Here is a 16937-nt window from a genome sequence, read left to right as displayed (position 1 = left end):
GAAGCATGTCTCCTCAGCAGCTATAAAAGGTGGCCTTGGGGGATGGAGATGAGGGAGCACTTTGGATTGAAACCTAGCTCTGTCCCTTAACGAGCTGTGTGAACTTAGGCCAGTTATTTAACTTGTATCACTCACAGAATGTTTGAGACTCAAATGAAATCATGCATGTCAAATGCCTGACATGGTCTCAAGAAATGTTACTTTCTCCCTTCTAATTATTTTACTTAGGGACCTGGGCCATACACTCCACTTAGAATACAGGGATCGGGGGTTGGTCTGTCTTTCCCCCCACCATGGGTTGTCCCTGCATCAGATAATTAAGACTATCTAATCTAGCCCTGCTCCAGCTCTTAAGACAAATGGAATGGTTAATTGCAGTTTATCACTCACTGATGCTTTCTGGAAGCCTTATCCATTCCCTTTCCCTAAAGGTTTTAGGAACAATCGGCAGAAAGCTGAGTATAAGGGGGTGGGGAGAAAGTGGGTGAAACCAGAGCAGATGGTCTGGAAATAAAAGGACCAGCAAAGAAGCCCTCTGCGCTCCAAGAGATCCCCTCCACTTACTGGGAAAGAGACGTAAGAGTTATTTACCAGACTTATTTGGCACCCAGTAGTGCCAAAGTTGAGACTAAAGGATGTGAGTTTCCTAGTGTGTCCTGGTTTATTCTAGAAAGTTCTGCTGTATTACATTTCCCGGGAGGAGATCATCAGGGATAGGGGAGTCTGAACTATGAAAACCCAATATATGACAACAAAGATAAGGGCTTGTCCCAGTAGGGGTGCTCTTTGGGAATACTGGCCAGGTGGAGGAAATAAATTTGGGAATTCAAGTCACATGGGAGATGCACACTAAAAATTTGATTTTCTGCTTCCATTTTTAAAACTTAAAATTGAGGATTTCATATGCCAGTGACTTTCCACTTGTAAGGAAATGTCTCTTTGGAGAAGAGTATTCTCAGGAAAAAGGGCCAGCCGGAGCATCCCAGAGAAGGGCTAAGAGTGACAGGGCCCCTAGGAAGGGGGAGATAACAGGTCAGGGACTTGGCCTGAGCACAGCCAACTGCTCCTGCGTAATCAATGAACAAGGGCCCATTTCTGTAACTCATATTCTGTTTTCCCAAAGAATATCCATTTCATAAGAGAAAACACTGGTTCCTGAGTTCTAACAAAATCACTCTGTGCCATGTAGCACATTTTAAAACCCACACATTTTAACTCAATAGTTTCACATTAAAATAGTGATATTATTCACAACTGACGAGCAACTTAATTCCCTTCCTTTTAGAATTTGACACAATGGCCATAAATCCAAAGGAAAAGAAAAGTGATGGCGTAAGTGAGCCAAACGCTTTCTGTTGTCACATTTCTTTCTGCTTCCGGCTCCTGCTGTCGAAGGGACCCTGGAAGAGCAGGAGGCTTGGCTTTGCAACATAGCCTGGTATTCACACACTAGCTATGCCCTTGATTAGTTTGTGAGCTTCTTCAGGTCTCGTATGTGGTCTGCAATTTTTTCATCTGTGAAAGGGAGATAATAATGCAAGCCTTTTAGGATTAAAAGCAGATGCAACTGGCATCGTACTGGGAACATAATAAGTATTCAGAAATGTCAGTTCCTTTCTAATTCTTTCTCCTCACTTTTTAAAAGTGAGAACTTTGATCCAGCTGAAGAAAGAAATAAAACATAGGGGAAAAAAAAACTTAATGAATAAAAGCATATTTCTTCATAACACAGAAGCAGGAAATGAAGTAGAAGCCCTAAAAAAAAAAGCTCATATCTTAGGAAGCTAATAATAAAGAGTTAGCACTTACTGAATATTCATTCGTACCGCTGTTCTAAGTGCTCTTACATATATTAACTCATCTCTTATAATCCTCATTTCAGGACCATGCTCATTCTCAAAGCTGTAATCATGATGATTGCTCCCACCTTGCTGATGAGGAAACGGAGGCACAAGGAGAGTTACATAGTTAATGAGTGGCAGACAGTCTTTCAAAAATTGAGATCTCATTGGTTGACATCATGTTTGTGTTTTAGAAAGAGGATCTACACCCTAGATGTAATCACATGTAGCATCCACAACCAAAACACCTGTAGTCCGTTGTGCTCCCTTCCTGCTTTGTTCTTACCCCACCTCTTGCCCAAGGCCTCAGTTCTGTCCTGAACTTTCCAGGGTTTGGCCTTATCTGACCCTTTGTCGGTTTCGCCATATTCCACATAGAAATGACACCATCTGGCATTTGTCTTTGTCCTTCTATTTCATTTAGGATAATGCTCTCCAGTTCCATCCATGTTGCCACAAATGGCAATAGTTTATCTTTTTGATTACTGAGTAGTATTCCATTGTGTGCACACACCCATCTTCATCTACTCATCTGTATTTGGGTACATCAGCTATTTCCATAGTGTGGTTATTGCACATAGGACTGAAATGAATATGGAAGCACATGTTTCCCTTTGAATTAGTGTTTTTGTGTTCTTTGGGCAGTAGAGCAGGGGGAAAATTATGTGGCAGTTCCACTTTTAATATTTTGAAAAACCTCCATTCTGTTTTTCTAAATCCCACTTTGGATCCTGTTTTTTCAGCCCATTCCTGCTACCAACATTCACAGTTTGGGCCCTCTGGGATGCAGACTCTGAACACTGCATACAGAAAGTCAATGGAGCAGTACTCTCGGAACCAATATCTGTAAGGGAGTGAGCAGGGCTGGGCACAGAGAGAAGCTGGACAGCGATGCAGCTCATTGAAGGCTTGGCTTTGTACCTCCTCCCTGGCCTATTCCAGCATGTGTTCACCTCCAAGAGAGAGAGTTTGGGTACGATGAATTTCTGACTGTGAACCAACTTCAGGAACAGACTCAGCAGAGACCTATGAGATGCCAACACTCCCAGCAGCTGGAGGAATGTTTTGGGGTGGAAGTTGGGGGATGGAACTCTGGGCAGTGTGTGGCAGGCATCCAACATGCCATGCCATCTATACACAGAATACAGGATGAAATTCCTAACTCATTTTGAAGACAAACATAGCTTTAATGAAATAATGAAAACAGTGAAATAGTGAAAGTCAATAAATCTTTTACTAGGGCTTTGGATGGTTTTTAAAAAGATTTTATTTTAAAAGTCCTTATATTAGGACTTTTGATGAACTTTTTTCCTTGTGGCCCTAAAGTGTCCTTTGGCCAAAGAAGTATATTTTCTGTGATGGCAGGAGGTTCTGAATTTCAAGGACCACCTGGATTCTCAGTGGGGCCCGATGTCCTTCCGGTGGAAGGTTCAAAGTAGTTTATGTCCATCCAGATCACATTATAATTTGGGTTTTTCATATATTCCTACCTCCTGGCATCCCCTCCATTTTCCTTACTGCCTACTTATACTTCATGGTCCAGCCCAAATGCTTCCCCTCTTTGAAGTCCAACTTGACACCACCCTAATAGAATGAATCATTCCTTTTGTTCCCATATGTTTTTAGCACTGGTTCCACAGTGTTTCACTCCTTTGCTAGATTGTGAGCTCATTAGCAAGAGGAAAATAGACTACAGAACATATGCTTGGCATAGATCAAGATTCAATAAATGCTTGTAGACTCAATAAAAATGTTTCAGTGCAGAGCCTTTAAATTATTCATAAATTTTTCCTAAAACAAAGTGTCTCTGGATAGGTCAAATTTAAAATACTACTTCACATTTGGGCAAAGTGGAGCCCTAAATCTTTTTGACACTAGTCAGAACAAAAAGATATTGTCAACAGAACTTACACATTGTTTGTTTCGGTGATTTCATTCAACTATAATTCTTTGTTTAGAGTCTGATTAAATCTTGATAGAAGTATACTGACAAGATACTCACATAAGGCAATCAAAGTGGCTTCTGATGCTATTAAGTCCTAAATCTAAAGGGGTGAATTAATTGTTGAGGAATCAGTCATAACTTCTCTAGCTACAATCAGCTAGTCCCAGCCACTAGCATTTACTCATTGTCTACAAATTTTGGTGTGAAGCACGCTAGAAGCACAGAGCAACATGCTGAAGAGCCTGGTGAACACAGACCACAGACCACACAGACCCTCTTCTGGTACGAGGTCGAGACCTGTTATCAAAGTCTAGCTAGAAATAAAAGCACAAGAACAAACAAAATCCATGCCTTCCAAAGAACACAAGTCATTTATAATCTCATTTATCCATGCCCAAGAAGGACCTCTAAATATCTACGAAAAATATTAGCTCACACTTATCAAATGCTTATTGCTTGCAAGTATTTTACAGGCATGATCTCATGGATTCAACAAATATAAAACACATCTACTACCAAGCAGGCATGTGGTAGCTGGGTTTCTCTGAGAAATCTGAGGATATTAGGGAATTTTCACTGGTGTGTTCTCTTTTTAAAGCAAAACGAAAAACTTCCAGCCAGGGCTATCTATCTGGGACTAGAGCGGAGTTTTATGAGCAAGGGGATATGCAAGTGAAGCTGTATTTTCATTGGTAATCTAGCGTATGTCCACAGCAGTTCTGATGCTGCACATACATGAGAAGACAGAAGCTTGCCTTAGAGAGTAAAAGCCTTTGTCCTGAGCTTGGCTGGCAGGGACAGGCAGCATTCCATTTCTCCCCTTTCTTATCTGTAGGAAGAAAAGAATCTATATCTCTTTGATGGAGGTGTGTGTCCACAGAATGAATGGATCTAATCTTGCTGGCGAGAGTGAATTGCTTACCTTCTTCCCAGAGGTGCATATACCTCTTACTTAGAACACTAATTAGAATACTTTTATAAGTAATTTGCTCGAAGGGATGTGGGAACTAGAACGACTTGAGTTCCAAAGGTACGCTGAACTCTTTTCTGTCATGCAAACGATTGAACCAATTGTGAAGAACAGTGTCAGATTTATGAGGTCACCATGGCAGGTTCAACATGAATCAAAAAGATTTTGAGATGTCAGCACAAGATGCTGAAACCACTCAAAAAACAAACAAAACCACGCAACAACTCAGGTCTCCCCCAAATGAAAAGGAAGTGATCTGAAAACTTTTAGGGCAATAAATATTCATAGAGCCGCTTCAATTACATTTAAAGTCTGATTAAAGAGGAAGGATAACCTCAAATCACATACCTGTGAGCTAGATTCATTTAAACAATACAAACGCAAACCTCGCTGTAGTCTTTTTTGGTTTGTAAACAGCAAAAAGAACCGAACATCTAATTTTTGAAATACTTCTGGCTTCTCTTTTTGACCTTTGGTATTTGTACATATTGACGATCTCTAAACCATTGTACAAAAACACCTTGAAGTGTCAAGCTTTAAAAATGAGTCTTCTTTTCTCTTTCTCCTGTGCAGCTTGGATTATCTTGGCCTTGTCAAAATACATTCTCTAGTTAGAGGTTGGAAATATTTCCCTCCTGGCTCCAAAGTATTGATTTTCTTCAACACTCAGCTCTGTCAGTCAGCCGAAGGGGTGAAAGGTGAAAGTTCACCCAGCACTGCTTGGCTTTACCTTCCTATTAATGTCATGCCCTTTCCACATTTGATCAGTTTATGTGATCACCAATCACATAGGAAGGTTACTGCCTCTCTGTGTTCCCTAAAAGGATACATTTATGTCATCAGACGTTGAAACAATTCCTGGGATGGACACCGGGCATTTGAATAGGGCCAAAGATGTGTTGCAGTCAACTCTGATGTTTACTCCATTCTTAAAGATTATACTGTCACCGGATGACCGAGTAAGTTCAGACTGCTCTAGCTGCTTATGTGAAAATTAAAGAAGTACATTCACTTTGTGCACATATAACCCTCTGTGAGCAATGATGGCCTATTTTGTTTTTTTCTGAAAACCAATTACACCCTTTACTTCAGGGATTTAAATTCAACTCCAAGTATTAAATGAAATGAATTTAATTATCTCAGCACAGCTTCCCCTTCCCTGGGTGGCCAACCCTTGTCATCAAATCTGACAAGATATAATTTGGTACTTAAGGGTAGACAAAAAGCAACTTGCACACGATTCCCTTGCCCGGACTACAGAGGGCGCTGTTGAGTCACTGGTAGGAATGTCTCTCTGGCCTAGAGGGACTTCCTGCTCTACAGCTTTGCTGTTCTCTACCAATAAGTTTGCCTTTCCTGAAGCTAGTTCTCCAGGGAAATGAGTAATTAGAAGTAACAAGCTTAACCTAGAACCAGAAGGGGAGGGTGGAGGGGCCATATGGATTTTAACTGAGAAATGCTTAAGAAAAATGAACAATGTTTTTACGAGAAAAACAATCTTCATTACAATTGAGTTTTATTTATTTAACACATATATGTACACAGGGACACTCAGCACATAGAGAATCTATTAAATGGAATCATTGAGAAATGCCTTGAGAGGCAGACATTTTAATTCATTTGCTGTACACAGTGAGTTTCAATCACTACATTTTCATACGGGTGTCACGTCACGTCATCTTTTGCTTGTAAATTACCAGTGAAGCCACATATGTCTCTACATTTACAAGGACAGGTCCAAATACAGTGCCAGCAAAATCAATACAACACTAAAATTGTACACTGGGAACAACAATTCAAAGTTTACCTCAGTGCTGAGAGATTCTAAGCTGTGATGAAATTTGGAATCGTAGTTGTCAAAATAGCCAAGGAGAGACTTGTGTTAGAAGATGCAAATATCATCTACCCTAGCTTTACAAGTGGAGTATTCTAGTGGCCGGTAATTTTGCTTGTGCAGACAGAATGGGTCAGGGGCCTCTGCCTGTTGTCCAGGAGTTTCACTCCCCATCCTCCCGTAGAGCCTTGTTGTCAATCTCTACCTTGGGTGCTGCCTGGGCAGCTGGATGCCCCATCTGTTAGTCTCACATCTTTTTCCTGGTGACTGGGATGTTAAAAAAATAAAATAAAAAATAAACCCCCACAGCAACTCTATGATATACGTTCACTTCGTCATTCCAAAACAGCTTTGTAGTCTAGAAGAAATTAACCCGCAATTTAGGTTCATACAGTAGACATGTGCTGAGTTGCAAGACGACTGGGGTGCCCCACTGCAGAAACTCAATCTATCACAGGTTGCTGTATCAATATCGAACACGACACTGTGCTCACCACACAAAGCCTAAACTGTATAGTTCTTTGTTCTTCCTGCATACTACATAGAGAATCTTTATAAATACAATGTACATGCAAGTGGCATAAGTTCACGTTTTCAAGAACACCCAGAGTCTAAAACCAAGGATTAGTAGAGGTCTGCCATCAATGGAAACGACATACTTCACATCAATATGAAAGAGTCGTTCTAATCTTAATTTCTTAATATATTCTTTAAAAATCTGTTTCTGTACAATAACAGGTGTTTTTGTTCCTGGATGGCAATCTTACTTTTTGTGGGTATATTACATAAATGCTGACCACCGATGCTTGTTAAACTAAATGCTCCTATTATTTTTGGCTCCTTTGAAACTTCACTTATTTTCTCTGAGTTTAATAAATCATTTTCTGTATTTGCACTTAATAAACCATTTGCCCAACTGACCCCATCAGTCAACATCCAGCGGAGCAAACAAATCCCCAAATAAATACAGGTCAAGGTTTGTGAGGAGCAATGTCTACCAGGTATTATTTTATGGATTCTTTTCTATGACAATGAGGAAGAACCAGCATCATCTGCCAGAAGAAGAAAGCTACCTGGTGAAAGCGTCGTTTGAAGTGGGGTGAATACCCTCATTGCCATGTTTGCTCAACTGAGAGCTCTCTTATTTTTATATTTACTCCTGAATCCTTGTGCCATCGTTCCTTATTTTCTAGAATATTTGTTTAAACTTAATGTTGCCATAGTTTTACTTTAATCAGTCAGCAGTGGTTTGAAGGCTGAATTGTAACTATTACATGATAACTGACTAGGCATCCATATGGGATTTGTGGGTATGTGGTTTCTGGGGAGACCAGGTGGGCGCTTTCTGAAACCCAAAGGTCTGTAAGCAACAGACAAGTCTTTGTGCATCTAAGCTGGGCATCTGAAATTGGCTATCACAGAAGTCCTTTTCAAGAGGTCAGAGTGATTGTATAATCTTATTAACTACATCATAAGTGGCGATTTTCTTTTAAACTACTAAGTACACGATCACTTAAACAGAGTATGAGTATTTCAGACGATCAGGTGTCTGAGAAACTGTATTGTCCAAAAGGGGGTAAGTGTTTTTGGGCTGTTTTCTCATCGGTCTCAAATTAGGTGGGTCTTAATAAACAGGGTAGTGGCTGAGCCCTGGGAAATTGAATGTAATAAGTTACTAGCAATCACCAGGAAGGGGGGGTTGGGGGGGAGAAACCCATTCTATGTAAACACAATTCTTTTGGTAAACAATTAATAACTAGTCAAAGGAAAAAAATTTCCAGTAATTGGGACCGCCCCAGTATTTCAAAACCCACTGTCAGAACGACCAGGTTCAAGCACTTCCGAGGTGGCCTTCAGCTGGAGGAAAATGCTGATGTGGGTGGGGAACGCGATCACAGTGTTTACTGATGTGGGGGCTTCCGGTGCCCCAGGCCACACTGGCACTGGGTCGTAGGGACCAACGGCCGCCCCCAACCTGCAGGGGGGAAAAGCGACCTAGAGAGCCAGGCCACATCCCGCACGGGGTGTGCGGTGCCTCTGAATCAGCAGGTGGCACCAGCAAGGGCCTGCCTGGAGACCATGCAGAAGTGACAGCGCCCAGCTGGCCTCGAGGACACGCGGGGCAGGCACTGCAGCAGACCCAGCATGAGGGCGGGCAGGCGACTGCGGGGAGAAGAGAAGGCCCCAGGCCCGCGCGTTAGACCATGAAGCGGTGCTCCTTGCCATCGTGCGCCATCAGGATAACATTGCGGTTGGAGGTCCAGATGAGCCTGGCCAGGCGGAGGGCGTTGTGCGAGCCGGGGGAGGCCGGCTGCACGCGGGGCACCTGGTAGGTCTTGACGCAGCGCAGCTGCGGGGCGGAGTTGAGCATGCCGATGCTCCCCAGCAGCGAGGTGTTCATCTGCAGACAGAGGACAGGAGCAGGGTCACCAGAAAGCCGCTTTACCCTCCCCGGACGGGGTGCGCCCCACCACCTCTGGCCACTTTCTCCTCCACAGCGCTTATGCAGGGTCCTCTAACAGTGTCTTCTTAAACCTCTAAAGGGTTCCCTTCCGCAGAGCCGCAGACTGTTGGGGGCTCTTACAGGAAATGCCTAAATGCAGAGAAATTGTACTTGGGCACAAGGTGACCACGGGAAAGGCCACCGATCTTTTTTTTTTTTAGGCCACCGATCTTTTTTTTTTTTTTTAATTTTTATTTATTTGTGCATACAGAACTGGGGTACCGGCCAGAGATGCGGAGGGTGAGAGGCTTCACCATAGACAGAGCGGGGAGCAGAACAGACAGATAGAGGAAGTACACTGCTGAGGGGAGCAGCAGGCGGGCCAGGAGAGGTCTGCCGCGCCATGTGGTCACCTCCGGGGGCAGATGGGAATCGAACTCATGCAAAAGTGGCTTTAGCTTCTTAGTGCTTTAACCCGCTGCGCCACCAGGGAGGGCCCAGGCCACCGATCTTTAAGAAGGGAATGCAGTTATAGGTGTTGATGAGACAGTATCTGGCAATCGTGGGTATTTCAAGGGGCACGGCTTCTGGTTCTTAAACAGCAGCACTGAACAGAAGCCCCTGAAGGATAAATGACTCCATGAAGACAAGTTTTGGGAATTTTCATGAGCTCAAGAAAACGAGGCACGTTAAGCAGTATCTAGAGTGATCGGTTACTGAATCAAAGCTCAAAATGTACCTGCCACCTCCCACCTCCACCTGCCAAGACTTCACTCCTCATCAGCTTTTAAAAAATACCAGTGTCAGGAAAACTACAGTCAGCTGCATCTCAGCTCTGTGTCTGGGGCTCCCTGTTTAGCTGCCGGCGGGAGGGGGCCCACTTTAACCGACTGGCAGTGCATTTCTTTCTGTCAGAAGTTACTGTGTGCTGCTAGCGTCTCTGAACAGATTTACGTTTTAAATTCGCTTACTTCTTTCCCATAAGTACATGGCAACATGGAGGTTCTGGCCCTTGACCACCTGAGTCAAAAGTACAAAACATTGAGTGATCAGTGTCTTCCCAGCCACTGAGCCAGAGGATCCCGTAGCAGGAACACTGCTCAGTGCTCCCTCTCTCTACACCTGTCCTGCTGCTGTGGGCCTCCTGGGCAGTGCACTGGACATGTGGAAAGAGGTCTCAAGAATAAAAATTTCCTTTGCACTAATTTTCATTCCTGATTCTTCCCTCCAGCCAAACATCCACTTACATGTGTATGGGTCTGGGAACTGGTGGGAAGCATGCAGATGAGAATCTGAAGCACACAAAGCTTGACACGTGAAGCCCTGGCAAATCCTGGGGCATTTAGGGGTGGCCGCTGCTGGTCTCATGCTCTGCATTTGGATCAGGGCAGTGCGCACCCCACCCCTCTCCTGGCCCTGCTCCGCAGTGGGATGGTGTCGGAGGGCGTAAATCATGGCGTCTGGAGCAGGATGCATGCAGGCCCCACTGACATTTTCACAATTTAAATCATCTTGAGTAATAACCCTTTTAAGATGACTAATGTTACTGATTTTCCTGCATTAATAATAGTGCCGAACACAACACTGAGGTGAAAAAAAATCACTAGTATACGAGGTCACATTTTAAAACCAAATGTATGGTTATCATTAACTCTTTCTGTTAAAGTTCAGTGAACATGTAAAGCCAGGCAGTCAGTACTTGACTGTCATCCTCCTTTTTCTGTCTCTCCTGTCCCCAAACTCCATAAAAGACAAATATCAAGGCCTCATTGCTTCCTCACTTTCCCAAATAGTTTAAATAGAAAGCATGATGGTGAGTTTGATTTCATAGCTTTTACTGGTTAAAAAAAACAAAAAAAACAAAAAAAAAACAAGTAGCAGTATGTTACTTAATCCTCTCTCAGAATCCATCCAAATGATTCAGAAAATTGCTGCTTGAAATGAACTGGCATTTATAGGCACCCTGTGCTCTTAAAAAAAAAATGTCATTTTTCCTATTTCATTCTGTATGGATTTATTGCAAAATATGTATAGCGCCTGATTTCTGCTGGTGTCTCAAAATGCTTGGAGTAACCCCTACTCTCGGATGTATCCTTATGTTTAACTACTGCCTTCAAATTTAGCCACATGGACTAAGAAATGGGTTAAGTATTAAAGAGGGGCAGGGAGAGAATATCTTACTGGAATGTTACAAATGGAAAGATTTCAACAGCACATCTTTTATGGTATCTAGGTCCCTCTTACAAGCTGAGTCTTTATCCCTCAGCTGATGGGTAAATCATCTGATACACTGACAAATGCCTTCCTGCTTGGAGCCTTCCTATTTCTAAACAGGACTGTGTGAAATTCTCTGAGCACATAATTGTCGTAGCTGTGTGGAGCTGAACAATGAAGACCCCATGGTGACTACAGTGTGTTGCTCTTCAGACCACTTCTTTGCCTGTGACCTCTTCAAGTCAGAAGTGAGTCAAGCGCGAAGAGTACTAATTTTTTCCAGAAAGCTCAAAGAAATTTCATCAAAATAATCAACCATTTTGTTACTTAATATTTTCGTAACCAGTGACTGGCTCCAAACCATGTCAAAGTAAGACAATCTGAGGCTTGAATCAATGAAACCACCTATAAATATATATGAAATAATATAATTACATGTGGTAATAGTGATGATAAAATCTGCTAACAATAACTTTTTCTTGTTCACAAAGGCAATACTCATTGCAGAAAATAAAAATAATAAAAGCAAAAATTCCATACAATCTCACTTCTCAGAGGTTATACATAATAATTGGGAACTCTATATCCAGACTTTCAAATATGCAGACCTACCTAAGGAACAGCTTTAGGGAATTTTACGATCAGAGGCTCCTCTTAAGGGACAGTTTTATAATCTGCTTTTCCCATTTAACTGTTGAAGGTGATCTTTTTTATGTCAATGTCTACAGATTAACATCTTCCTTTTAGATGACTGAGTATTACTCATTGGTAGGATGGAATAAATACAAATAAAGGAAACGAATATTCATTTAATGTACCATTAGCATTTCTGAAAGAAAATACACATTTGTTGGAGGATAGTGGTGAAGTTCAGTTGAGAGAACCGTATGCAGTCAGTAGTAAAATCCCCCTTGCTCAAATACCAGTATATATATGGAAGTGAATATTCAACTGAGGAACAAGGAGTTGGAGAATCACAGGACTTGAAAGTTTGCTAAATTATGTCACCTGAAAGTGGAGGTTGTAAACTCACCAAAATACAGATTTAACTTTATTCTCTCCTTTAAACATGTTTCACAGAACTAGTTCTGTGAAGATTACTTTTCAAACACACAGAAATACATACAAACGTAATTCATCAAAACAAGCAGTGTTTTAATGCTGTTCTCAGTGTAAGTAATGTTGCACATAATCTTTGACTAAGTCTCACTTGAGTAATTACCCAACCAATACTTCTCATTAACACTCATTCCTCATCAAAGATTTTAATAGCTGATAGCTTTTGTAAGGTTCTGTAAAATAAGACTTCATTACATTTTCCAAATATATTACAGTACATTTACTGGAATAATATAGAAGTATTATACATCATTAGAACTAAACACTACGTATTAAATGAATCAGACAAGTCTGTTTGGGGAGCACAGTGGTAGATCCAGCACAGATATTTTGGACTTTAAATCAAGTAAAAACCCACTATCCAGGCCCTCCCTGGTGGTGCAATGGGTTGAAGCACAGCACTAAGAAGCTAAAGCCACTTCAGCACAAGTTCGATCCCCGCCCCGGTGGTGACCCACATGGCTCAGCAGACCTCTCTTGATCTGCCCGCTGCTCCCTTCAGCCATCTATGTCGATCTACCTGTTCTGCTCCCCACTCTATCTCTGGTGAACCCTCTCACTGCCCCTGCACCTCTGGCCTGTACCCCAATTCTGTATGCATAAACAAATAAATCTTTTTTAAAAAACCCACTATCCTTTTGAAAGAGGTTTTATTGTCTTTCCTTGATAAAACAGAGATGATACTTTTGTGCCTTCCATTTAAATTTCAAGACCAAGCTGATTTTCGTGTAAGCATTAAAGTAATGAGCTACATTTTAAATTCTGGCATTGGGTTTAGAGGACAGAAAGACTTGGGTGCTGCCTGAGTGGCTTTGGTGCTCTGGCAGGTGAACACAGCCCCTGCAGTGACGGGAATAGAGCAAAAGCAGGTGCAGTCCCACCGTGTGCAGACCACGGGGTTTCACTGTCCTTGGCAAAAACAGCAGGAGCCGGAACAGTAGCGCTGAAGCTGAAAACGATATCTGAGAAAGAGGCCACCTAGTGAATGAGGTAGAACTCCAGGGTAAGAAAGGAGGTGAACCAGAATTCCATCCATGTGCTGGGCAGAAACTTGGACAGAAACAGGAAGATGTTCAAGAAGGGATAAACAGGCTCAATTAGAACTTGGACATCTAGATACAAGCGAACAGTTTACCACTTAGAAATCCAGGAAAATATTGGAAGAAGTTTCAAATCTGGCTAATTCATGAAGGATTCATTTATACAAGGAATTAGAAATTCTTAGCAGGAAAAAAAAAATGTTTTTTTTTTAGCCAAAGGAAACAGCACAGGGAAAACACAAGCTCCAGGGATGGGGCCCGAGGCTTGGAGACGGATGTCTACAGTCCGGCATTTTCACACCCAGAGCGTGTTGCGTGAATGGGGCTTTCCAGGAATACTCCTCTGGGATTTCAGGGGAAGCGGCGATAAGGGAAGCTTTGTCAGAGTACCGTTGGTGTACAGAGATTACAATGTGAAGTGTGAGTAGAAAAATCAGCAGGGAGAGAAATGCAATAAAGCCCCCAGCTGCAAGAAGCCTGTTTATGGACACGTAGGGGAGTGGCTGTGGGGTCTCAGTGAGAAGTGTGGGTGCTGTGGTTACCCGCTGGGGGAGGCAACGACAGGGCGGGACCTCTGACAAAAAGTCTATTTTTATCACGAGCTAATTAAGATGCTGGAGATATATTCTGGAAAAAAGGGTAATGAGAACATAAACTGGGAAACCAAATTAGTCGAAGAGTAGCGCAAGTCTGACAGATTTGGAAGTTGTCATGCTTTAATAGCAAGTTGTTAATTAAGCAATTTATTGTATCTGTTTTACATTTTATTAGCTATTGATTTCTTTAGAAACCACCATCAAGTTGGCTGAAGTCTTGTTTAAACTTTTATTTTTATTTGTTTTTTTTTTTTTTTAGCTCTCTAAGCAATAAAGTATTGCTCATAAAACATACTTGCAGCTTAGCAAAGTAAAGGCAACAAAAAATACTTAAATCAACTTTTTGGGAGGATGATCATAGTTCACATTTTTGTAGTTATCAAAAGTAAAATGATTGAATGAGATGAATCACTAAGTTCTGTGATAAAATTGGTAGCTCAATTTTATCAGAATTGAACACTGGGATGCTCATGGAGTCCCAGTTAATGATACTGGGGTTTTTTGATATCTTTTGACAGTTTGGGAATGAAGAGCATTGTGTGGGAAACACACAATTTAGAGTGCAAACAAAGTGAGATTACATATAGAAAAAAGACACATGGAGTTTACATGCGGTGGGCTGCCCATGCCCAGGGCCCTGCGGAAATTAACAGCCTGAGCCGAGCTCTCCAGGCTTGTGCCCTTCCAGGCCCTTGTTTACCTCTGACCAGTTGCTCCCTCTCCTTAGGTCCCTTCACCCCCATCCTGTCCCTACCCCCCACCATTCTTTTTTTTTTTAAAGATTTATTTGTGCATACAGAATTGGGGTACAGGCCAGAGGTGCAGGGGAGGTGAGAGGATTCACCAGAGACAGAGTGGGGAGTAGAACAGGGAGATTGACGAAGTACACTGCTGAGGGGAGCAGCGGGCGGGTCAGGAGAGGTCTGCTGCACCCTGTGGGTCACCTCCGGAGCGGGGATCAAATTCATACTGCAGTGGCTTTAGCTTCTTAGTGCTGTGCTTTAACCGGCTGCGCCACCAGGGAGGGCCTCCAACCACCATTCTTCAGCAGCATCACATCTTTACATCTTGGCTTAGATGTCACTTCCATGGGAAGCCACCCCCAACGCCTTATTCTTCGGTGCCCTCTGTATTATAACTACTTGCTAATTTACCTGCATTCCCCTCAGTCTGAAAGCTATGAGAGAGAGCAGAAATCTCTGCCTTCCCAGACTGCTAATTGTATTCTCAGCAGACCCTGCCTGTGTGCACCTGACATGGAGTCGGTGAGCAATAAATACCTGATATTAATTGCAAGAAGGGAGGAGGGTGAAGGGGAGCTGGAGGGCAGGCTGCACAGCCTTCCCCAGCAAAAGCCTGTCCTGCTGGGAACCCCAAGACCGTCCCATCTGTGCTTACCTGCCAGAAGGAAATGTGGCTGTCAGTGTTGGAGTAGGTGGCAAGATAGCGTCCGTCAGGAGCAAAGGCCACCGCAGTGATCGGTCCCTTGTGTCCATGGATGGTCTAAAATAAATTCAGAGTCGTTAATGGGGTGCTGTCCAGACTACTGCATGTACACACAAACGCACTCAGTACTGGACAAGGTATGTCCTGGATATTATCTACCATCGTGCCCTTTGTTTTACTTACAGAAACAGGTTAGAAAAAGTAAAGCGACCGAAGCTCTCTCACTGACATATCCAATTTTTATTAGGCGAGCTACCTGTCTCCTAGCTGGGAGGAGAGCATGAGTCAAGCACTGTGTTCATTCACTGATGCTGGTTAAAGAGACGACAAGGTAAGGAGAGAAACCTGCAGTCACCAAATCTATGCGGGAACCTTGGTCATCTGACATGAAAAGCAGTCAAAGCTATATTATAATGTCCCTGTTCTCAAAACAGTTTTTATTAAAAAACAAAAAACTATTAGTTCAGCCCCTTAATAATGTTATATACATATAGCATCATTATATATAATATTAATATATATATTTCACATTTAAAGCTTCAGTTACCACCAATAACTCTGTGCTTAAGTGCACATATACACATTAAATACTGCTAAAAATGAGTTAACAGGGATAAGCTTGAGTCTTTGCCCAGTAGCTACCATTGATTTAGCCATGAATAATAAAAAGCAAGTTGTATTTTAGACTAGGTTTTGGATAAAATGTGCTTACTAATAAATAATTATACTCCAGTTTAATGATGTTAACAGTTCACAAAAACACTGGCCTACTAAACAAATTAGCATAAAATCATATTAATCTCTCTGCACTCACTATTAAAGACCATACCTCTACTCCATTAAGCAATGTGAGAAGCTGTAGTTCAGTCTCTCCGCTGTCTAGAAAGGAGCAGGGAAAAACATTCCCTTAAACTAAGACAATAGCAGGAAGTTTCATTTCCATCTATTTCTGATGAAGAATTGTGAACCCCGGGTGTCTGGGTGGAAGCATCACACTCATGTGATTCAACCGCATACGAATCATGAGTCAGTAAGACTCTTCTCTAAATTCATGTCTGAGTGATTCAAGGAGGAAGAAGAAGGCGAAAAGGGAGGGATGGAGACACAAGAACTTTCCTGATGTGTTTTGGATTTTGTTCTTTCCCGCCTTTAGACTTTTACAGCACAGTGACACCCCAGATAGTACCTGATTTTTGGCATTCAGTGAGAGAATGCTGGACTGGCAATTCAGCACTGGGCTCTGGGCCAGCAAAGAATGCTCTGAGACAGGCTACCAGGTTTGCTTAGGGCTCCCTACATGGCTGACGGTGGGAGCTAGGCAAGTTATTTAGGTCACTTAACCTAGGGGAGTACCCCCAAGTCTACAAAGTAGAGGTGATGATGATAGCTGCCACAAAGAGCTATGGAGGTTCAATTATCTGCATGTACCTATAGATAATAAAACATCTCGATCTTTGTACAATGTATGGCACAACAGCTGTAAATACTA

The 16937-nt window shown here is 42.3% G+C and overlaps 1 protein-coding gene across 3 annotated transcripts in view; it reads right to left on the bottom strand.

Annotated features, from left to right (window-relative positions):
- Positions 1 to 6255: 6255 nt before the first annotated feature.
- WDR7 (WD repeat domain 7) overlaps positions 6256 to 16937 on the bottom strand; it is a 274767-nt gene continuing 264085 nt past the window's right edge. For all 3 annotated transcript variants that reach the window (XM_012725890.1, XM_012725891.1, XM_004683929.2), the window contains 2 exons: positions 15401 to 15505; positions 6256 to 8991 (listed from right to left, as the gene is read on the bottom strand). In XM_012725890.1, the coding sequence (XP_012581344.1) occupies positions 8788 to 8991; positions 15401 to 15505 (309 nt within the window). In that variant the 3' untranslated portion in view covers positions 6256 to 8787. The remainder of the gene's footprint in view (positions 8992 to 15400; positions 15506 to 16937) is intronic.

Source organism: Condylura cristata, unplaced genomic scaffold (genome assembly GCF_000260355.1).
Source record: "Condylura cristata isolate star-nosed mole 26May11 unplaced genomic scaffold, ConCri1.0 scaffold00016, whole genome shotgun sequence".
NCBI lineage: Eukaryota > Metazoa > Chordata > Mammalia > Eulipotyphla > Talpidae > Condylura > Condylura cristata.
This window is presented reverse-complemented; position numbering and strand designations above follow the sequence as displayed.